Raw genomic sequence first — 24,620 nt, 5'->3', positions numbered from 1 at the left:
TGACACCCGTCTGTAATTAACCCTTGTGCTATCCTAGGCACTTTAACATTGGGAGTTGGGTCATCTAGACCCACTAGACATTGCTCTGAACCTTTTTTCTTCAATGATTTGTGATCTTCACTGGTGTCCATGGATTACATGAAATCTTTCCACCTTTGTCCACCTTTGTCATGGTAGGGAGAACAGGTCAATGGAAGGGTGGGGTCATCTAGGATAGCACAAGTGTTAAACTTGTGCTAAAGACGACCAATAATCAGCACAGATCCAGGGTGGAGTGTTTGCTGCAATGGCCGGCACATCCCACCTTAAAGCTCATGTCACAAAAAACTTACAAAGATGCATAAACGTTCTCAGGCTGCTTTAAGGCCAGCGGTCTGTTCAAGCAGAGTCACACTGTTTAAATTCTGTTGCATTGATTTAATGTGGAAGTCCTCATTCAAGTACTTCATTTCGTCATCCCTTTGCACATTTTTTCTTAAGAAATGAACTTTTGATCACAGATCATTTTTTTGCAGGCAAATGCAATTTTTATTCTTTTTAATTGGAAGCTCAGACTTAAACAGTCGACAGCTTGGTTGCAAATAAGACAGTTAATATTGGGAAGAAAAACGGGTAATAGAGGTTTCACAGACCTTTTAATCGTTTTGGGTCACATGCAGAAAGATATGCACAACTGTTTGCCGGAGTTGAGAATTTGAACGCCATAAAAAGATTTCAACATGTCAATTGGTATTTATTGAGTGTTTGATTTACTGCTTGCTGACTTTGCCGAGTGATTTTTTTTTGTTTGGAGACAAAGTTGTAATAACACAAGTTATAGGAGGGGGGGGGGGGGGGGGACTGTGGCAAGTCAAGGTCATCTGCCTCACCCATTGACCCTCTGTGGATCCACCCCTCAGGGTGACATCAGAGCTCATCATTGTTTAAAAAAAAAGTCTATGGTCAAGACTTTAAAATAAAGGTTGCAGTGTGATGCTACGTTCACACTGGGCTCTGAAATATGCATTTGAGCCACCACTTGTGATGAAAAGTCTTTTGGGATTCAAATTTCTGGCATTTACGTGTTGCTGTGCAAGTCTGTTTTCTGGCTTTGGGTGAACACGCACGGCTATTGAACACACATAGAAAATCAGAAAAGGGTTAAACTTTGAGTTAGAGCTGTGAAAGAAAAATTGCAGAAGAGGCTCCACCAGATTTGAACCGCCTGGACATTTTGCACCAAGCCTCTTCCAACTGTAGCTTTTATGCGCCCGTAATGCGTCGCGACTGTCTTTGTGAACACCGTATACTGAAAATGCTTTCAGGAATGCCAGTTTCGTGCATTCTTGAATGCACATCCTATGCCTGGTGTGGATGCAGAGAAAAGCAGATTTGCGTAGATGGAAATGTTTTTTTAAGCAATCAAAGCAGAATTATTAATAAACAAGACAACCAACAGACGTATATATCCATACAAAGATATATCAAACAAAAGGATAATTAGTCGTTAAACTGATGTGAAAATACTCGTACTTTTACCGGAAACGTCCCTAAGGATTTCTTGTTATTGTCAATTTGCTTTCTCCGCTTCAGAATTAGCTGGAATTGCGTTAACTGAGTCAACAGTCGTAGAGGTATAATAACTCAAAGACTGTCAACACTGGTCCTAAAGCTCCGGTTTTAAAGGGTTAAACTATTTTAAAGTCAAACATGAAACCAAAATTCACCTCAGTAAGTAAAGGAAAAAACATCTGGACCAGAGGTGACACAGAAGTTCTCTTTCCTTCGAGTGGGCTTCCTTTCTTTAGTTTTGACTGAAATTCTTTTTTATCAAATCAAGCACCTCCTGCAGACAGAATTCATGAAACTCAAGGCTCCTATTCTGGCTGAAAAGAAAGAAAGAAATTCCAGTTAAATGGTAATAAGAAGCCACAGAAGCCATTTTTGTTATCACAGCCTTTCTTAACCCGGCTCATTTTAGCTCCTCAGAGGCCTTCATGAAGCGTTTCAGGCTTCACTGAAGCCTCCCCTGCAGGAACATGATGACCCTCTGAGGCCTAATTCTTTAAGTGGAGTACCTTGATTGAACGGCTATGCATAAAAGGAATAAAAATGTCAAAAAATGAAAGAAGAAAAGGCCTCTGTGCTGCAATAAGGCAAGTTAAGTCTGCTGTCAGAGATCAGTTAAAGAGAAACCCACGCTTATTTCCATTTCAACAGGTGTTTTGATGGTTGAAATCCCTAAACATTTTCATCTGAAGCTGACAGATCTTCATTTGAAAAGATCTCAGAAAGCTGGGGCAGTGAGCACACAAGGTGAGGAGCTGGGCCTGAGGGAGGGGCAGCACGACCGTCCCTCTATTTTGTAAGCAGACGCGACCACTCAAAGCCTTTTTATGCTAAAAATTTAGGAAATACAAAGATTCATTTGAACAGTTGTGCCTATGTGGGGATTTTTCTGCAAAATATTCAAACTGTCAGTATCTAACATAATTACCAAATAACAAATGAGGTGAAAGAAAGTGGAGTGTCTCAAATTGCAGAAGTTCTTAATATAAAACATGGAAATGAAAGTTACTTTAAATTTAATAGAAATGTTTCTTCCTAACGGATGTTTCTAGTATTTTTAGTAGCTAAGAAATGTTTTTGGTCTCGTCAGAACATGTGATAAAATACGGATAAACAATAAAACTACTAAACATGGCATTACATTTCTGTCAAAAATCACAAGAGCATAACAAGTGTCCTCATATCTTGTGGATGTCAGATTCGGTTTGTCTTTGTGATTGGTCCATTTTATCAGCCAATCACAACTGCGTTGCTAGGTCAAACTTTCTCCGCTGAGCTAGCGGTGATCGGCTAAACACTTTCATTTTCAATGCACAATATTGACATCCGGGCTGCACGGTGGCGCAGTGGTTAGCGCTCTTGCCTCACAGCAAGAAGGCCCAGCTGGGGACCTGAACCAGAACATCAATGGGGGACCTTTTTGTGTGGAGTTTGCATGTTCTCCCCGTGTATGCGTGGGTTCTCTCCGGGGACTCCGACTTCATCCTACCATCCCAAAAACATGCTTCACAAGTTACTTGGAAACTCTAAATTGTGTGAGAGTGAATGGGTGTGTGATTGTGGCCCTGCGACAGACAGGCTATCTGTCCAGTGCATCCCCTGCCTTCCCCCACAAGTGGCCGGCATAGGCTCTGGCAGCCCCATGACCCCAAAAGGGACAAAACGGAATAGAAAATGAATGAACATTGACATCCATCTTTGCACAAGTTCAGATATGCTTTGTTTTCATGGGGGACACACAGACACGCAGCAGAGCCCGGCTATAGGTTGACGTTATGAAATGGGCGGCACCCTCAAGGAGAGAAAGGCGGAGCCTCAGAGATTGAGTCATCTTACTTAAGGGAAGGGGAAAGAACTCAGGAAAATAATTAATATTAAATAAAAAATGTGTTCTTTTGTACCAAAGTTGATATATTATCATATACATGGATATGGTTTACTCTAAAAGGCTTAAGAATAGTATGATACAGACGCTTTACACCAGAGTTTTTTTATAAAAACTTTTTTTTATCCAAGCACACTTGGTTAAGATGGTTGCTTTAGCAGTTGTTTTTGTTCCAGAAAACACAAAAAACTCAGTAATATAGAACCATAAAAAATGCTTCTAACCAAGAAAGGTTAGGACTTGCATTGAAACACGTAATAAAGTTAATTTTCTCAAAATATATTATGAAATAATACATTATAATAATAATAAAAGCAAAGATGACCAAAGTGCTGAAAATGAAATTAAATGTAAATAAAATCACTGAACACTTATACAATAAAGAAACAATAAAATAAATTAAACAAAAAAAAAATGAAACAATAAAAGAATAAAATTAACTAAATTAACCAGCTGGCCCACTAGATCCGCTCACTGGAGTTAAAACCCTGAGTAAAAAGACGAGGTTTTAAAAGTGTCTTAAAATCACTGACGGTTCTGGCAGACCTCACAGAAAAGGGGAGAGCATTCCAGTAGCATTCATGTAGATCATTTTACATTTAGAAAACATGAAAAAATGACCTTAGTTAGTACATAAAATCACAAAGCACACACTTTTGGCTTTGTAAAGAAAAAACAAAACAGATAAATAGATAAATAAAATAAATAAAACATATCAGAAAAATAGTTTTCATCTTTAATTCTCAGGGTTTGAAATATTACTTTGAAATACTTTTGCTACTCGTGTATTACTTCCCAACACTGACTATGTTGGTTATACTTAAGAAGCCATCACTAGTTATCAACAGGTTTCTTTTTAAAATTCTTTACTCTGTATAAATATTTATAGATGTTTTATATTTATGTATTTTAAATTCAGTACTTGGATCAAACTATGCTGAATTTCTTTATAAATGTATTCTTGTCAACAGGATGTTTTTGTCAAAAGAAGATTATCTGGTTTTAAGGGGATGGGCTGTGTCTGCTTAGGGAAATATCCAGGTCTGTAGATACACCTCCAAAGGAGCTCTACATTCTGGTCATGAGGCACATAAAAGTACATAAACAAAAGATTTATCTGGAGCATTGATGTGGATTTTCTCTTTAATGAGTCCGCACACACAGGTTTCACTCGCCCGGTTTCACATGCACAGTTTCTGGCAGAAATGTGACGCCATGTCAACGGCACCACAACAGTAAGTGTCACAAAAACACAACAACATGGAGAGTTCTTAGAGCAGCAATTAAACTGTCAACCGCCCGATCTGCATGCAAGCCTTCCACCTCAAACAACGAGGGCTGGGGTGCAGACGAGGGGTTTGGCTGACGCCCTGCCCTGCATGGCTGCTGCTGCTGCTGCAGCTGTGGAACCTCAGACATTTGAAAGTCCACCCCGGGCGGATATCTGGCTCCTGGTCTAAACGCTGAAAGCAAATGCAGATTCAGGTCATGTCTTGTGGAAGTGGGGCTGAGTTTACTGAGGGTCAAGGCTAAATCCAGTACACTGAAGGGCTTTTTCTCCAAAAGCTGAATTATTCATTTGTTGCCGTTTTAGTGACTTGAGCCCCGTGTTTTTCTACACTCTGCACATCGTCTTGTTTTGAGGTTGGAGTTGGGGTTTCATTTGTTTGTTTCATGTTTCTCTCTGTAGGCGTCTGTTCCCTAAGAATTTATTTATGACCTCGCTCCGTTGTTATCGCCTTGGTTCCGCCTTGTCATGGATGGTTGTTTATTTTTATGTTTTCCTCTCTCCTCTTCATACTTGACACTCTGCAGGTCAATGAGCAAAACCACCATCCTGTTTTTAAAGCTCAGAAAATCGAACCTAGAACTGAATCAAAAGCGGTTCTGCTGTGAAGCGTCTGCTTTCAGAGCTGCTGGTTCTCAGAGGCTCTTCACATCACATCGATTGCGGCTGTACATCCTCCATCCATGTGTGGGTGGACGGAGAGGCAGGTAATGCGACGCTGACAGAAACAAAGTTAATTCATACAATGACAAAGTGACAGGGAGCCCCAAGGACAAATTGAGAGTCAACAGTAAACTCCAGAACGAAGCGTCTCTCTTTGCTGAAGCAGAAAGATCTCGCTCTTCTGGAGAAAAATACATTTTCCTGTTGTGCTCAGGAGAACCGTCCAATTATGGTCAATATCCGTGAAACCAAAAAAGTAATAGAGCGCTGAGAAAGGATCCATAACTGGATCACAGGGCTTCATCAAGTCTGCTTTGGAATGAAGTGCCATCAAAGTGTTGGAGTCCGGGGTTCTGTCTCTAATTTGTTTTTCTTCTATTTTTGTCCTGACAGTCATATGCTGCTTTGTCTGGGTGCTGCATCTCTCCTATTACTCTCAGTACAACTGATATGTGTGCCAGCGATCGCTAACTTTGATCTCTCAACCTACATAATCGTGAGCAGCAGTTTGTGCTTCATCCTCACGAAGACTTATGATAATCCACAGAAAGCCGTATTTGCATGCTAATCTTAATATTTTGGCTCTCCCTTTTCAAAATAACAGCAGGGTCAGCCTAAAATTGGAACAAATCAGTAGAAATGATTTGGATTTTTTTATACAATGACTCAAAATTTACCAATTGAACAGCAAAATCTGGACCAAAGATTTGTAAATCTGGACATGAAGAGCTTCGTGTTTGTTTGTTTTTATGAATTCCTAAGCTGCTGAAGGACGATTAACAGGATCAGGAGAGCTCAGAATAATCTGAAATAGAAACCATTTTGAATAAAAGTTAAATCCAGAGAGAAAAAGGGATTTTATAACCCCCAGACATGACCTGTAACTGGGAGAGGGTGTTATAGGGATAAAAAAAAGAATCCTGTTTCCTTTAATGTCATCTTTTGATCTACTTTAAAAGTGTTCCCAGGGTTCTTTCAATTCTGATTATTTAGCCAAAATAAAAAACTGTGTCGCTTTCTGGGGCATCATTTCTGCAGAGCGGGATGAGTTAATTAGAAACAGAGCAACAACACCTCTCCCTCACTTCCTCATTGCTGAAAGCTGTCTTTTCTCACACTTTCCCACTAGCTTACAGCCCCTCACACCACCAAACTAACATTACCAATCTATCCAGCCGTAGAGTTTAGATCCTGATTCAAGCTCAGACGAGAAAGAAAATAAAAGTTTGTGGATCTATTTGTCTGCATCAGAATGGAGCGGAGCAGGAAGATTGTGGCCCGCCCAGCTTTTTTTTCTACATCACAAATATGATCCTCTTCAAACGGCATTTTTTTTTTCATCTGCTCTTGATTCACAACGATTTGAATAAAAAAAAATTTAGAAGTAAAATTTTAAACTTAATTTTTTTCAATTAATGTCCTTTATCATCAAGAAAATGGCGCAAGAACACCGAAACACTATTTTCGTCAAAATGGGTGATTAAAAATGTTTCGGTCGGACACAAATACTGTGCATGAAGTACATCTAATGAACATAATAGTCATAATCGGGCTTTGAATCAAACACTTTAGTCTTCTGTCATCTTTTGTGTGACTAAACTGTAAAAACTGAATGATAAGAAAGAACAAAGACCCTTGTTTCAAGAGAAGTTGTCTTGTGAGAAAAACAATCTAATTAAAAATGTTTTTAATGGCTAATTATTCTTAGTTTAAGAAAATATGTCTTAATAAGTAAAATGTTCTTAGCTCAATGGCGTATCTTTGCTAATTGAAAGTTTTCTTTTTCTTTTAAGAATATACTTATTTCTATTGTTTGCAGTGTATCTGACGGCAGACCTTTAAGGTTTTTATGTCCTTCAGCCATTGGGAAATGTTTCTTCCTCCCGTTTATTTCAGTGAAGCTGCCAGGAACCATAAACATAAACTGGAGAACAGATCACATAAATCAGTCTCAGTATCTAAAACTGATCTAACTAATCAGTCATTATCGTGGAAGGTATCCGACACATAACGAGCACATTTGCATTTGCGGTTCCTGTTTGTGACGTTCCCTTGAGACAGAAGTAGAGTTTCCATTTATCTCAGTCATTTAGTAAATGGGCTGCAGTTATGTAGAGCTCTTATGATCCTGTTGACCACTCAAATTGCTTTTACACTGCAAGCTCCCTTCCAGCGCACCTGCGTGCAGCACTTTCTGGCTAATATATGCAGCGTTTTCCCTTTTGTCTGCAAACGCTCGTTTCCTCATTTCTGCACAGACTCACACTGAGCTCAGAGCAAACGTCCCGTTGGACTAAATGTTGGAGGGTTCATCTGGACAGTTCGACACATCTCATCCACCCTGGCTGCTAATGATCAAATAATGAACATGGGATTATCACAGCCAACATTAGGAAGTTTGAGGATTTAATTGTGCTTAAGATCAAGCGAACATCAACATTACGCCTCGTCGTTAAAGGTCACGCTTCTTCCCTTTGCGATAATGGTTGTAACACCTTGGGACAAATTATGGCCACGATAGGCTGACTGTCTTCATACCATTTTTTTTTATTTTATTTTTTTGGCACTGCAGATGACCCAAGTACCCTGTGTCTTCGTTGATCTCTAAAGAAGCGGTGCACGAATCCCCAAAAAGTTGGGTCTCTGCATCCAGATTGCATTCTGTTTGTTTTTTCGGGGCTGTCTTTTAAAAATTCCTTTCCCACCGCCTACTGCATGCACCTCTGATTATGCATGTATGCTTCAATTACGGAATGACTGATAGAGAGCTGAGTGCAGTGTCATGTCTCCTGTAAGGAACAAGCGCTGGTCATTACTTCCTTCCTGTCAAATTATGCAGCCACATTACCAACGCAACATTTTCTTCAGCCTGCAGACCTGCAGCCGAATATCCATCAGCTGAGACGAGGTGGAAGTAAAGGTTGGAACGAAACACGGCAGAGAGCAGCTGCAGCCGGGAACGACATCAGTTAACTCCAGTCAAACTTCAGCTACGAGCAGAAATGCTCCGAGGCACCATGTGAAAGGTCACATTATTTTATGCTTATTATCAACATTTCAAAGTTAAATACCCTCAACATGTATGAAAATTTAAAAAAATTGGTTAAAAAATGTAGATCTGGTGTATTTATAATTGTAAACTAATGTTTTTCAACTTACAATGACAACAAACACTTATAAATATACCTGATGCAAAAATGTTTCTATGAAGAACAACAAATTCAGACGTATAAAAACATTGACTGGGTTACACTTAAGTTATCAAAATGATTTATCATGGCACCCATGCAAAGAAGCATTGACTGTATGTGAGAACTAGACTGAGTGACTCCTCCCCCCTGGCATTCCAAACAGGAAGTAACCCGTGGCTCCAAAAAGCCAAAATCTAATGGACTTCAATAGAGCCACATCATATGAGTGACGTAACTCATAAAAAAAGGGTTCCAACCAAATGAAGTCAATACAGTTGTTACTTTTCCGTAATACGTCCGTCGCCATGTTGGAACCAGACGTTTTCAGCCATGATTGGTCCGTTTCAGTCTACATTTTAATGGCAACCACGCCCCTTCCACTAATTTAATTGAGGTATCCGATTGGTCAGTTTATAACCTAAATAACTTGTTAAACGCCAAAAAGAATTACAATGAAGAAGAAAACTTGGATTATCAAGAACAAGTTAATTAAAGGTATCAGAGCAAGGATGGTTTTCTGACCAATAGAATGACTGAGTAACAGCTGTTTAGTTCTCAATAGAAGTCTAAGGGATTTTGGCTTCTTGGAACCAGCGGGCACTTTTTGTTTGAAAGGTGAGTGAGGAGGGGTCGCTCAGTCCAGTTCTCAGATACAGTCAATAGTTTCAATGTTTAATTCCTCTATTGAAAACCAAACAGAAAATGGTTGGTGTGCTGGATTTAGCTTCTCAGAAACAGTTGATGCAAAAAAGTAAAAGGAAATTAAGTTAGTACATTTAAATATAGTATAATTAAGCAAAGCCTGTTGCCTCATTTTGCATTTTTCTGCAATCTGGTTTGCGTTCACACAACCCTTTTCATACTGGATCAACCTCAATGACATGAAGTCACAAAAGCATGAAAATAAAAATAAAAAAACAATATTTCATTTTATGTCTAATTATCCTAAGTTTGATACATCATTGTAAGAATGTATAACTGATGATTGATTGATGATGTATTATTCTTATTTGATTGCTTGAAATAAACCATTTCAAATCAAATCAAATTTAGCAAAGGAACACTGTACCCCACATGTGCCCACAACTTATTATTTTGCTTCTCTTCATACTGTTATTTTTTTCACATAAAACTCAGAAACCATTCCTTTTTTGTTTTGTTTCTGGTTTTCTTTATTATTCGTTTGCATTTTAACTTTGAATGAAACTGAGTTCGTCAGCAAATGAACCAGAATCCACTGATTTTTGGCAGACTCGATTTTTCTAGTTTGGGTCCACATTAGCTTTTAACACCAGCCAAATTTAAACAGATTTTGCAGGAAAATGAACCCTTATCCAGACCAAACAACCCAGTGTGAAAGCAAAGTGCCCTTTCTGCAAGCATCAGTGAAAGTATGTCTGTTTTTCTGAAGTTATTTTGCAAGTTGTTGTATTGGTTTTTTTTACAATTTGTCCTAAATATGATTGACCCAAAATATGTTTTTCCTTTTTTAACCAGTTAGTCGTTGACGCCCGGTTTTAGTTTGTAATCCCGACGGCTGGATGTAACTCTGCGGCTCGCTCAGTGTGTCAGCTGCCTTCTCTGGCTGGTTTTTGCTGCTGCCTGACATGTTTTAGTTTCATCTTGCTCAAGCTCTTTGTGTTGCTTTGTGGTTTCAGTCTTTAGTTCCTGTTCCAGTCGGTTGAATAATTTATTCTTGAGTCTCCCCTGATTGCATTCCTCAGACTGAGATCTGCTGAGGTTCTTTGATGGTGGTGATGCTGATGTAATTTTTAAAACATGTCAAATATTTAGTAGGATATTTTCATTGTCCTTGGTATCAAAAGAGGCATTCTCCATCTTTTATATAATTTTGAAAGTTAATTTCAGTTTAGAGTTTAGAAAACAAATAAACAATTTAGTTCACAAAAAAGGATGCACTGTTGTGTAAATTTAAAAATGTAATTCATATTTAATACTTTTTATTGTTTTTTTTTCCAAAAACACGGAAAAGCTTTAATTTAGTTCTGCTGCTTTACCTGCTGCTCATGACTTTAATTTGTAGATTTATCTCAAGTTTTAAAATCCCGTTAACATTTCAAGTTCGCAGGTCAGGCATTTTACTGACTCAAGCACCATAAATTTACTTTCAAATTTCTCTTCCAGCCTCCCTAGACTCTAGTTTGTAATGCCCCCCCACCTCCATGCTGAAGCAGAAGTTTTCTTCAGGCTTGACCCAGTTTCTGCTCATGTTTGCCTTGTTTTCTCACCCCAATAGCTTTGACCTTCAGGGTTTGCTCCGGTTTCCACAAACGTGCGGGGTTAATTCCTTTGATTTACAGTACAAGGTTTCTCTGTCTTATTTACTGCAGGGGAGTTCAGTTTCCAACCATGTAGAGTACAAAGCTACAAAGGAAAAAAGAAAGAAATGAACTTCCATTTGATCCACATGGAGATTCGTGTACCTACAAACCTTCATATGCACCAATCCAAACCTAAAATGAAGCTGAAGTTGCTGTTATTCTGTCCACCAGAAGGAACAGATTGGTTTCACCATTCTTCTTTCGTACTGTGCCTTTGAGCGGAAATATACTCAAAAACTCACCCAAATTTGAATGCACCTATTACCCGGTGAAAAATAATTTTTTGGTATTATGTCCCAAAAAATGATGACATCAGTGGGGGAGAAACCGCCAAAAAGAATCGGGGCCAAAATTTCTATCGGGGCTCTAAAAAAAAAAAAGAAAGTCAAAATCCACAAAAAGATGAATAAATAAATAAATCAACACACATGTCGAGAATATCCAAACAAAATGATGAATTCCCATTTTTATGGGATGGCCACATTGTCTGTCATCTGTCAAATTACACAGACCTGTTTGTCACTCTCGGGTGACCAAAACAAAAACTGGTTGCTATGAAATGAAAACCAATAGAAAAGCTGCCATTTTGAGAAAAAGTGTAGTTTGTTTTTTATCACAGTGGTTGGAGAATATTAGGGCGGGTGTGGCAACCGCTTAGCCACTGAGGCTGGGTCGAAGGGGTCAGTGAGGGCGGGTACTGTCACCAAGCTGCACGCAGCTTTACTTTTATTTTATTTATCCTCCTGAAACCAACAGATTGCACAAAATGAAACAAAAAACCATCAATGTGGAGGAATTTAATAACTGTATGTTTTCATGTTTTTTCTGGTCACTGCTCATTCCCAAATGACCCGCGGCTCTGACTGCAGAACATTGTCAGACAGATGGATGGAAAAGTTTCGCTGAACTTTCATCCCTTACATTTGTTCTCTGCATTTGACACCCTCAGCCCCACTTCCCCTTGAGATCAGTGTGCTGCAGCCGGAACCTATGGGTGGTTTAACCCTCTTTTGGTGTCACTCCGCTGGGGATTCAAACTCACAACCTCCCAGTCTTTTGCCGGACACTCCACCACGAGGAATTCGAACTCTACAGGTAAATTTTAATGGAAAATGTTCAGGTTTTCTAACCAACTGAGCCAAGTCAGCAGGAATAGACTGGTGTGAGTGGAGAGCCTGGACTTTCACAAAGGTTACCATGACAACCGTACACTTTCTATGGATATGAGTCTTTATGCACCTGTAAAATCTACAGTTTTCCTTAGTAACCAGTGTTTGCATTCTGATTCATTAAAAAAAACATGGATGTGTTCCGTTTGGGACACATTTAAACCACATTTAGAGTCAGCTGGAAAAAAATGTCTTCAGGAGTCAAAAAGATCTTTTCCAGCAGAAAAACCTTTAGAGTGTCTTTGAAAACATCTTGAGGGAAAACCATTAAAGCCTTTCAGGAGTTCACTAACTTTTTACTCTCATCTCTTCAGAAAAAGTGACCAGAGGACAGGTGTGAACATGTAAAGAGCTAGAATGGGTAGAAGTAAAATGTGTTTTCACTGTAATGCTGGGATTTGACCTCAGGTGGCGCCATCCTGATGACTGGAGTCCATCACATTTATTTTAGCATTTCATAACAAAGAATACAGGTTTTTATTATCGAGGTCTAATTTGAACTTTTAACCCTAATTTTGTGATTCTGTGAGGGGAGGGAGACGGACAATTGACTTTAATTTTTTCCAAATTTCAGTTTTATACCACTTTTTTTTTTTGTTTTAAGGGGTTCAAAAGATTGTTGAAAACATCAAAACAATTTAAGTTAAATCTTTTACACGCACAAATAATAAAAATAATAAAATATAAGACCTTTACATACCGGGGTCTGACTTTGAGAACGTGTCCACATCTAGTAGATTCCTGAGGAAAAAAAGAAAATTAATTTGACATTTTCTTTTTATTTTTTTTCATTCATCAGCTGCTTTCCAGTCATGACTCAATAAAGCTCTAGAGTCAAGGGCTTCATTGCTAACAAACGGTGCTTCAGCAGAGAGGACGGAGACATCCGGCCGACAGAAGCCGCTGAAGTCAGAGGCTGATGAACACAGGTTGTGTTGAGCCTCGGTCCCCGCGAGAGCGGCCCGAGCGCAGCACGCTTTCACCGCCGCGTGAGCCCTTTCAGCGCTGCTTGACCTACTTTTAGAGGTATCCTCTTACCTCGGAAAAACAACCCATCTCCAAATGTTCCAACAAAATCCATAGCCTGGAAAACCTCTGCAGTCTGCAGGGTCTGACTCTTGAAATAGGAGAGTCAAGAATAGCTTTGTGATACCTGGCTTGTTTATGAACAAATTCCAGTTTACAGTTATTGTTTGTCATCCATATTCTCATCTATTGAGGTTGTGCTCACTTTTAAGAAGATAAAAAAAATTATATTAACAAAATATGCAGAATTTTATAAATGAAAACTGTCCTAGTTTCCTTTTTGTCAGTGAATCATGGATAAATCAACATTTCTGAGACTGCTAACAATGAGATCCTTCTATCGAAGTCCATTTAAAAACCAAGAGGTTACGTCCAATGTTAACACATTTAGCTGATTTCTCTGCACATGAATCCAAAATGTTGACCTGACTTTTTTTTATTCATTTCAAAACTGAAGGGCACCATTCTAAATTATGTCTACAATCACAATATTTAATTTTCCAGCCCAAACAAAGCTGCTCTTAAACATATTAACAACTGAATGCAATCAAACTGAGAGCATTGGTTTACCATTATTGCAATAGCAACAACACTAATCAGTTTTTATGTCTCGTTAACAAAACCTTAAATTCCAAACTTGTCAGTGTTTTAAATATTTTTCTAACATTAAAAAAAAATCAACAGTTAGTTGAGTTTTTGTAAATGACCCTCATCATCATCTATGACTGTGTGTTCACTAATGAAGACCAACATCAGCATCACTTCCCTCCCACTCTCTGTTCTCACATGCAAGAGCTTTCATGGACTCATTAACGTTTTGGTTTTTTTCAGTTATCAGATAAACAAAAAAAAGCATTTAAAAAAAAGCAACAAAGCTCATTACTGGTTTAAACCCATTATCCAAACGGCATCCAGTGAAAGTAGCATCTTTATGAAAGTCAGGCCCCAAGCTTCCCTCTTCTTCATCTTCATCTTCTTCAGTGGAGGATAATGTACAAAGAAAAAAAAAACGTTTCAAGAACAGTCTGTTCAAGCAAAACTGCAGCAGAGCGATGCAAAAGTTGAAAGACATGCGTCCATATATCTATATGTATATAAAAAGCTAGAACTGTTACCAATTTAAAATGTATTAAAATGTGTTAGATTTCCTCTTTTAGTCCTTAATTTTCTGTTTCAATTCAGCATTTCTGCTTTTGGTATTGATGGAGCAGGGAGCTTGTGGCCCCGCCCAGCGTATTTTCTGCGTCACAAATACGATCTTTTTCAAAATTTGAATAGGGAAAAATCCAGAAAAGCAATTTTAAGCTTAATTGTCTTTATAGATGTCAGAAAAATGCCACAGACATGTTAAACTCCATTTTCATTGAAGAGGGATTTTCTTAGAGTAGCTTCTCTGAGAGCAAATAAGCATTTTATAAATGTCTGCCTTCATTTCTGTTTTAAACAAATCAAACTCCTTCAGAGGAAGAAAAAACTCAAAAATAACAGACTTTGGAGTGTTTCGTTTAACTTTACGAGTCGTCATGTCGACCTATTTTTGTGTAAAGAAACAAAACTTGGAGACTCGTCAACAGGATTCCAATCTTCGTTCCAGTTCATATAAAGGTTATGCAGTTTATTTTTTCTGCTTCCTCCTCAGACTTTTTCTCTCATATAGAATTCAGGCTTGCTGCTTGCTGTAGCTCAGTTTCCAAGGACAACTCGTGCTGCAGACAATAGGGCCAATTTCAAGCCTGTGGACTGATGATAAACTCACTTCATGAGCACAAAAGTTCATGTAAAAATACAAAAATATGAGCAGACTTGAGGTCAATTCCATCATTGCAATAAATAGGAAAGTTACGATATTCCGCTGATCCCAGTCCTGAACAGCAGCAGCTACAAATTGATCAGTGTTTGTTCTCAATCATTTAGATTTTTAGTTAATAAAAAATAACAAAAAAACCCTCAGAGTGACTTTAAGGCATCTAAAATACAGATTATAATCCAAAGAATCCAAAACGGAAAATAAAAAATTAAATGGATTTTAAAGTGGGAAAAATGCAGAGCTGACAGGCCTTAATAAGACAAACGTTTGATTAAGTGAGGCAGTGTGTTCGCCCAGAAAAAATGAAAGTAAAAATTCTAGCCAGGCCAGAATCATTTTGTCTGAAAAAGAATCATTGTTAGCTTTGGGCAGATTTACATCTTTAGAATAAATCTTTCCACAAAGACAAAACAATAAAAAAGAAAAAGGATTAAGAGCAAATGTGTTCATTCAGACTCATCTGATGTCTGCTGTGTGCCGTTTCTGAGTCAAATCTGAGGCGGAGTTTGGCTACAGTTTGGATTGTGTAACAGAAAAAGGAACAAAAAACAGACCCGATGGGGAAAAAAAAGGTTCAAGAACAGTAGAAGGTTGGGCTTCACAAAAGTGTTTGGAGGGAACCTGCAGATGAGTGAAGAGAAACAAAGACAGATCTGGAAGAGCTGCAGCCAGTTTGTGAAGAACAGCCAGAAATTAACCTCACGATGATGTGAGGTTGTCAGCATCAAACCGGAAACTGACTCACACTGCCGTGACTCATTTACCAGTTTGAGACAGTCCAGAAAAAGAAAAATTATGAAAGCACAAAATAGCCATGTTCAATAAATGGGGGGTGGGTCGAACAAGGTAGATGATGCAACCAATTCGGTGGGGGGGGGGGGGGGGGGGGGCACTACACTGCAAGAACTCTGGTTTTTCTTGGCTGTTGTGTGTGAAACAGTCTGTTATTGATTACTGTGCCACAGGTCGTCCATCAAAAGGCCATTGGCCAGTGGAGAAGAGGTAAATAGCCTGGTGAAGATCCAATGTGGCGTTCCTCATGGACGTTTACTCGTCCCACTGCTTTTGTCGCTACAAATGACTGAGCCTCTTTGTTCTGTTACATTTACAGACAACAACTCATTGAAAGGGTTGATCAGAGTGGCTGTTTACCAATCACACCAAATGTTTCCAATAATGTAGGATGACACACCCCCAACCCCACCCCCATTATAATGATTTTTATCTAAAATTTAACATACGAGGTTTCAAAAAAGTTTTTCGCATAGAAATTCTGATTTAAAACAGACATAACAAGAATGATGGCTCATAATTGCGATACCAAGGATTATACCATGGTCTGGGTGAATACTCGATTCTGATTGGCTGCTGGGTGTGCATCAAAAAGTGATGATGCACAGTGATAACTGCACACCCAAAAAAAGAGGTTCCGGTCACAAAGCTGAAATCTTCTATATTAGAACAAACTTTATCTTCATTATCTGAACATAAACAAGCGGTAAGAGGTGAACTTTCTCTCTGAACTGACGCTTTTTATAACCCATCGTGACGATCAGCATAAATATCGCTTTCCTTTGCCGCTCCAGTCGAGGTCCGCGTAGGCTGAGCCAGCAAAGGGGTGCCGCACCACCTAACAAATAGTCCGCTTTTTGTGAAATTGCGATCCCAACCGAAAAAAATAATTAGAAAAAAGTACTAAAACGTTCAGTACAGGCTTCCTCGTTATGCGTTAATTTCTGATAATGCACACTTCGTCGGCCTTTAACTTTACGTAAATCCTTGGAACCTTGACTAGTGGAACTTCACCTGTTTCTTTTTTTGTTTTGTTTTCACATTGTTTTGACTTGTCTTTTTACATTTAAATTTAAAAATAAAAATAATAAAATAACTAAAATAATTCAAATAAAAATTTTGTCCCTGCAGGTTTGATCTTTCTCTTAAATTAAATAAAAGTTTCATTTCAGTTTTTGTGATTTTTGCATTTTAAAAAAACAGAATGTACTAGTCAGATTTTTTGGTCAGTTTTAGGTTAATTGTTGAATCATTGTGTAACAAAATATTTTTTTAAAAATGTGCAAAAAGAGAAACTGGTGTTGTACTAAAAACGTATTAAACTTTTCCAATAAAACAACAATGTTAACTATAAATTAGAGCAAATTGTAAAGTATTAAAAAAAGTTACAGGCCTGAAACTACTCAGGGTTAATGTCTGATGAGAGCTGATTACAGGGTGACCTGAGGGGGCTCTAAAAGCCTCACTAACCCAGGGCTCAAGAAATGTTTGGAAACACTCCTGCCTCCAAAATGAAGACAAAAAAAGAAGTTTATTAAAATACGACTTTTCAAGAGCATAGACTCACAAACCTCAATCATGAATAGTTTATTATTCACGGTTGCACTTTAAATCTGTGCTGATTAATCTTTATTTTCTTACAAATAAAACAGCTGAGGTATTGTGTAAATTTATATCAAAATCAGAAATCGTAATTTAGCCTATCCGTTGTGTGTTACAGTCACCCATATCCTCTGTGGCTTTAATACTAATCATGACAATAATTAGAAATATTAACAAGAATTTAAATTAAAATGCAGCTTTGACACTCTAACCCTGAGGTTGAAGACAATCCATCATCTCTGTCCCGGTTCTGACCTGAGCTGTCAGAGTCAAGTGTCTGGCCACCTGAAATCTTGGGATCTCGGGAGGATCTCCACAGGAGCTCCCGTTATCCATTATTCAGCAGCTGCTTTGAACGACAGCAGCGAGCGAGCAGACCGTCTGGAAAAATCCTGCTGTCACTCACACTTCACCTGCGCAAAAGTACACTTTCCACCCAGAATTCCATCTGTTCTATCAGCATCACATCCCTGAAAGCCTTTGCCCTGTATTTGTTGTTGCAATATTTTAAACCAGGCGCCACGCGTGGAGTGGGCAGCAGTGGGAATCCACTTGGCCACCGGCCAGACTTCCAGATAGAAGAAAGGATCCTGGAGGAAAGGGGTCACTGTGATGTTTCCAGCAGGCAGCTGGGGTTCACCCCGCAGAGGGTCAGACGCTGGACATCACCTGTTTCTGAGCATCTCTGCTCCAAACAGGTGAGCCCCGCGCACAGAGTGGAAAGTGGAAGAAAAACGGCATACCTGCACGACACGGTAACTTCTATTTTAGTTGCTGGGACTCTGGTGTTGAGAGGATCGAATTCCCCTATTGATGCCATCATTTCGCCTCGCGACGCTCTCCAGAATCCGAGAGAGAAGACGGAATAAAGGACAGAAAGAAAAGAAAAGCTGGAAGTGGTGCTGAGGGCGCGCGGGGGGCTCACGGGGACGGTACATCCATGGCACAGACCCGCGGAGGAGGCGCGCGCGGACGCACTGACGGCCGCAGAAAGTTGGGAGGCAGATTTTAAAGTTATTACATCCGTCACGCGCTCGCCGCGCGAGGAGGAGGTCGGGAGCGCCCCCTGCAGGAGGCGCGTGCGCTTCTGCACAGGAATCATTTGTGGAGTAAAAAACGTCTTGTTTTAGATTTGGAAATTCAAATAAAACTAAACTGAACAAACATTAGAAATATACATCAGATGCATCAAACTTAGGATAATTTAACACTAATAACACTGATTGGAAAATACATCCACTTGTAAATAATTCATTCTACTCTTAATCATGCATAGACACATAAACTCTTATGCATACAGAATATGACACACGAGACTATTAAATAATAAGTGTGTCACAGACTTTAAATGCTTGACAGGGAGTGGGAGGAAGCCACCTTATATAAACCCACCCTTTACAAAAAAGAAAAAAAATGAACATAAAAGTTACAAGTCATGAAGGAGCATCGATTAAAGAAACACAGCTGTTTTTGTTCCATCTGAAGCAGAACTGACAGCAGATGAGTTTGTTTCTGTTTAACTCTTACATCAGAGAGACTCATAGGCTGTTTAAAAACATTTTGTTCTTGAGTCCAGATGGAAACTGACCTAATCTGGACCCATTACTCTGCTCAGGCTTCATGGTTGGACATTTACCATCCAAAAAAAATATTATGCTTCAAAAACGGTGTATGGTATTGTTTCTGGCCTTCTTTTTTGACAAAAGACTTGATTTAAAGCAAAAGCCAAGTTAACATAGAAAACTAGGTATATATATTTTTTTATTTAAATTCACATTTTAAAGAAGATTGTAGTCCAGACTCAGTTCTGCTTTTGTCTCAGCGGTCAGGCAGCTATTTATTTATGTATTTATTTATTTGCAATTACATCACTTAAAAAAACTAAACAAACAGCAGAAAAGAAAAAACAAACATGTTTAAAACAATTCGAGGCAAAGTCAAGGGAGTTAATTGTTAATTGAAACTTGATGGACAAATAAAAAAACAGAAATCTCAAATGTCTGAACAGATCCTTTACAAACAAGGACTTCTTTTTTTTTGTTCTGAGGAATTTGTAAATATTCATCTGCAAATAAAACAACATGTTGATTAATTTCATACTTCATGTGTTCCCAGACCTATCAAGGACCTGATCAAGCATCTGAAGGTGGCGCTTAGACATTTGATGACAATAAAATATCCCAACTTATCTCTAAAAATAGAAAGAATCTTATTTCTTTGGGTTACTTGCAGTAAAGAAAAACTTTAAAGTCTTTGACTTTTCTGCATTAAAACTAAATGAGTTTTAAGTTCAATATTTTATAGCTATATTCAAAATTTGGACCGTTGGCATTAAAAAAAAAGGTATTTTTTGGTCATAATATCCTGTTTTAAATATACCACCAGGATCTACAGTACTGACATTGTGATGTCATTCGGGCTCGAGAAATGCAACCGGGTGGTGACAAAGAGAGCCAAGGTAGTCCACACTGGAGGGGTCTCACTCCCAGAAGGAACAATAGCAGACATCGAGGACAGTTACAAGTACCTTGGAATTCCACAGGCAAATGTCAACCTGGAGCAGGCAACAAGGAAAGCTGCAAACGCTAAATACCTCCAACGAGTAAGGCAAGTCCTGAGAAGCCAGCTCAATGGCAAAAATAAGACCCGGGCAATAAACAGCTACACACTGCCCGTTATCAGATACCCTGCAGGAATAATAAGATGGCCAAAGGAAGAGATACAGACCACGGATGTTAAAACATGAAAGCTCCTCACCATGCATGAAGGGTTCCATCCCAAATCCAGCACCCTGAGACTGTATGCTAGCCACATGGAAGGAAGCCGAGGACTAGTGAGCGTGGAAGCCACTATCCAGGATGAAACATCCAAGATGCATGAGTACATCAAGCTCAAGGCCTCAAATGACAGTGTGCTCAGTGAATGTCTCAGGCAATGGAGAGCAGAGGACACAGTGCTGGAGGACAGATCCTCATGGGAGGACAAACCCCTGGATGGGATGTACCACCGGACCATAACTGAAGTGGCTGATATCAAGAAGTCCTACCAATGGCTAGAAAGGGCTGGCCTACAGGACAGAACTGAAGCGCTCATCCTGGCAGCCCAGGAACAAGCCCTGAGCACCAGAGCCATAGGGCCTGAATTGTTGCTTTGAATTGCTTTGTTTATTGTTTATTTTTCCGTTGAGTGATTTGTTTGTATGATTTGGACTCCAGGGCCACCGTATCCACCCCAACTATGAAGGAACGATGCTGGCATACGTCTCACATTACCCGCATCTGTTCGGCTTTTATCTTGGTTCCATGTTTTATCCATAGTTTTTCTTATTGCAATTAAAAAAAGGTGGGGGTGGTTGCATCTTCATTGTCCAACCCCCCCGAGCATGTAATCAAACAGTTGGGCTTACACACCCCATGGTCAATTACCTCCACTAAGAAACAAGCTGCCATGCTCTAATGAGATTTGCACTCTTCTAAATTTGGAAAGGCAACTTTATTCTGAATTTATTAGCGCGCTCTTCCGCCTCTGACCGCGACCCGGTGCTGCCATCTTCTGCTAAACCCGGCTGTGCTTTCAGGCGGAGTATTTTTGGAACAGAGAGACACACAAAGGCTTTTAGAGAATAAAGACACAGATTCACACAGACTCCAAAAATAAAATGACTGTTTTAGATTCCGTCCAATTTTGAGTGAAACAGACTCATTTCTGGTCGAAAATATCATTAGCTCTTCTCTCCAGCAAACATGTTGTTCTGAATGTGTGTGTGTGTGTATTTTGTGTGTCCGTGTCCACTCAATTTTGCAGCTGATCAGGTAGAAATTGACATTTCTCTCGGCCTGAAGAATCAGCGGGAAGAGCGAATGGAGAGCAGTGGGTAGAAGGGAGGAAAGGAGGGCAGAGGGAAAATGGGAATAAGAGGATGGGGTGGGGGGGGGGGGGGAGTAGACTTATTTACCCAATTTCCACTCTCCTGTCTGTGGATGATCCACAGCAGGAGGTGTAATCGCGTGATAAAGGGGGGAGGGCTCAGAGGGCTGGTGTCTGAGTCCGTGGAGTGGCAGCTAATTATCCAGGGAGCAGAAATCCTGTTTCGCTCCCATTTCAGTGTTGAGGAGGAAGCAGGTCTCTGATGAAAAACAAAGTTCTGCCCTAAAATGAAGAAGTGAAGGGCTTTCTGACAATTCCGTTTTGTCTGACTTATCTAATGGACGTTCTGTCCGGCCCGTCTGAGGCCTAATTTACCCGTTTGTTTCCGTCCACGATCAGCTAAGCTTTAAACAGCAGGTTTGGGCATCTGGAGTATAAATACTTGATTTAGAAATTGGTCAAAGCCTTCAAGAACCACAGATGTTTTAAATGAATGACTTTTTTACGTTTTCGACAGAGCAAAATATGGATTTTATCTTTTATTTTAACTAGATCAAGTGTTAGTCCATCGGAATCGTCCAAACAAAACGCCCTTCCAGGAAAACATCACGGAAAAAAGGGGAGGAGCAGGGAGACTGAAAAAGAAGAAAGGGAAGACGGAGCTCCGCCCGTCGGCAGTATTTTAGTTCAACCGCAATGACTGTATATGAGAACTGGACTGAGTGACCCCTCCCCCTCTGGCATTCTAAACAGGAAGCCAAAATCCCATAGACTTCTATAGAGACATTAACAGCTGTTACTCAGTTATTCTATTCTATTGGTCAACATAATCATTCTTACTCTGATGCCTTTCTTTAAAATTTTCTTGATGATTCTCCTTTTTTTCATGACATTTCTTTCTGTATTTCAAGTTTTAGGCTCTAAACTGACCAATCAGATGCCTCAATAAAAGTGAAAACTCTTCCCATGGATATCGATCCATCGCATCTTAACTCCTGGAGCATCTTGGGAAGGCTAATGTTGAAAATATGTTGGTTTTAGTAGTTGTTGAGCTTGAACGGCGTTAGCAAAAGTGGGGTTTCCCTGTTGCTCACATGTTTTCCCTGGAATGAGATGAAAAGTTAATCCATGCCTTGTTGGCTCAAGCTGAGCGAAACCATCTGAAATGTGATTTGACCATATTAGGAATGTGGGCGTGGTTAACAAAAAAAAAAACCTCAGTTGCCAAGAAATTCAAAAGTTTGCTTTTGCTGTTTCTTCTAAAAACTAAAAAACCTGTTTGTCACCCCAAGGGGATCAGAAATTACAATTGTTGCTATGGAGTTAAAACCAGTAGAAAAGCTGCCATTTTGAAAAAAAAGATTTTCTTTTAATGAGTTTACAATGGCAGCTCCGACCAATGTGGCTCAGCCAGTGAGGGCAGGTCAAAGGGGACTTTAACCTTTTTATTTTCACATATAAAACTTTTATAACAGTGTCTTTTTCTTTGTAGATTGGAGCTTAAATGGGCAAAATTAGCGTTCTCGTTTCTGCAACATGAACACGCCTCTGGTTGGGGAGCTATAACATCTACAGAGCATGCTCAGTGAGATGTCTTTTTGGTTAGGTTTTCTACCCTCATGATTTATTGGTTGAATCAACACAAAGCAAACCAAAATCAACACATGTTTTCTGATGAAAAAGGATGCGCTTAGACGTGTGCTCCTGCATGAATTGCTTCCCCTAATGTAGTCTTTTTCATTTCCAGGCACAAATCACAGTTTGGAAATGCCTTTGATGATGTGACAGCATATTTGATCCACAGAGCCTGTGTCCCGGCGCCCCACAGTCGGCGCAGTGACTGCCAACACACAGGCTGTGATCATCTGGACCATCCTTCTGGAGACGAGACAAGGGGGGGTGGGGGTGGGGGGCAGCTGGCCACACTGGAGGTTCACAAACCAGAGGAAGCAAAGCTTCATGGTTGAGACGTCTTCTGTGCCAAAGATGAGCAAATATCACACACTTTCAGAGATGTTCATGCTTATTTTGTGAGGCTTGATTCATAACCAGCACGAGACGGATGAGGTGAACAGGCAGACGGTCATTTACACAAGTCTAACTGAAAACCTATGCTCTGAAGATTGATTTGTCCTGCAAGAGCAGCAGAGGCAGAAAGAAATGAGGAAGATGGAGCTCAACGTTGCCACCAGTCGGGTTTAAAACGCTTCACCTAGTGGCCAGTGTGTAATACTGCAGAATCAAAGAAACAAAACTAAAACAATGTGTCTTCTTTAAAATGCATTTTTTCATTTGGGCATTTCATTGTTGGTGTCATTAATCAAGCAACACAAAAAGCTACATAAAAAAGAAAGAGATTTTTTTCTTTTTTAGAAAAGGAGAGAGTCTGACAGTACAGTGCAGAAGAAAATCCCTGAAGAAAGGAGGATGGAAATGCACCAGTAGATCAATCAAACACAGAAACACTTCTGTTAAAACAATCCTCTTTGACGTTCCCTGCAGATTTGTCTGAATTCCAACACACCGGATGATTTTCCAGCATGATGGGTTGTTTTGAAAGGTTCCTGGTACTTTGGAGGTGAAGTTGAAGTGTAAGGAACATCCAGGTTCCTGCAGTCTGGAGCTTAGTATCCTTAAATGAATTTGCAGCATCGGTTCCTGCTACGGCTTTGAAGACTGAAAGCAGCACTGCTGTTTACCCCAAAGAAGGTCTTCAATAACAGAGAGGAGTTTCTTTCTGCAACAGGAAAGGTAAATATCAAGTAGTTGTAACATTTCAATGCTTTTTATGCTAATTGCAAAACTTTTCTGGCTGTTCTGCATATTTTTAATTGTGCAAAGCTAATGAAGAGGAAGAACAGAAAGTGTTGTGATGTCTGCAGGTTCGAATGGGATGTGTTAAATGTGAAATACAAAGAAATACATTTGCTGCATCTACTGGATCTGAGTTGAAGTTTTTGAAATAAATTTTTTCAGCTCGTCATCAAATCCAGGTTACAAGTGTTTGCAGAGTCTGGGCTTGTTGCACTCAAGCGTCAAATGCAGTTTCCTGCTGTTTTCTGTGTTCTTCAGCGCCGTCTTTTATCTCTGCTTTAAACAAAGGTTGTTTTTTTTCCAAGCCTTTTTGAAGCAGCATATGCTTCACCAAATCTTCCTCTGTTCTGAATCCGTTTTTGACGTTCATTACGCTTTTGAGTTTAGTTATTGCAGCACTTGGATACAAAAGTGAACAACTGTGAGAAAAAGATCCAGCTTTGCCAAAACGCAGAGACTTCTTCATCCGTTCCAGAAAGCAAAGGGCTTTTGTCTGGAACAGACCTGACGCCGCAGATCCAAGAACAGGAGGGCAGCAGCAGCAGAGAGCAGGAGGATCATTTTAGAGATCTTTGCAGAACAAGCCCTCACAATCTGGCCTCAAAGATGCCAGCTGACTGAAAACG

The 24,620-nt window shown here is 39.6% G+C and overlaps 1 protein-coding gene across 3 annotated transcripts in view; it reads right to left on the bottom strand.

The window, feature by feature from the left end:
• cpne9 (copine family member IX) overlaps positions 1-18,387 on the bottom strand; it is a 123,129-nt gene extending 104,742 nt beyond the window's left edge. Inside the window, exons 1-2 of one of the 3 annotated variants that reach the window (XM_078949959.1) lie at positions 18,057-18,387; positions 12,787-12,827 (exon numbers count right to left, since the gene is read on the bottom strand). In XM_078949959.1, the coding sequence (XP_078806085.1) occupies positions 12,787-12,827; positions 18,057-18,136 (121 nt within the window). In that variant the 5' untranslated portion in view covers positions 18,137-18,387. The remainder of the gene's footprint in view (positions 1-12,786; positions 12,828-18,056) is intronic. The other 2 variants (XM_078949958.1, XM_011476713.4) reach the window with 2 other exon arrangements.
• Positions 18,388-24,620: the final 6,233 nt, after the last annotated feature.

Source organism: Oryzias latipes, chromosome 7 (assembly GCF_053564925.1).
Source record: "Oryzias latipes strain Hd-rR chromosome 7, Olatipes_Hd-rR_3.1".
NCBI lineage: Eukaryota > Metazoa > Chordata > Actinopteri > Beloniformes > Adrianichthyidae > Oryzias > Oryzias latipes.
The sequence above is the reverse complement of the archived record's forward strand: the minus strand, read 5'-3'. Positions and strand labels throughout refer to the sequence as shown.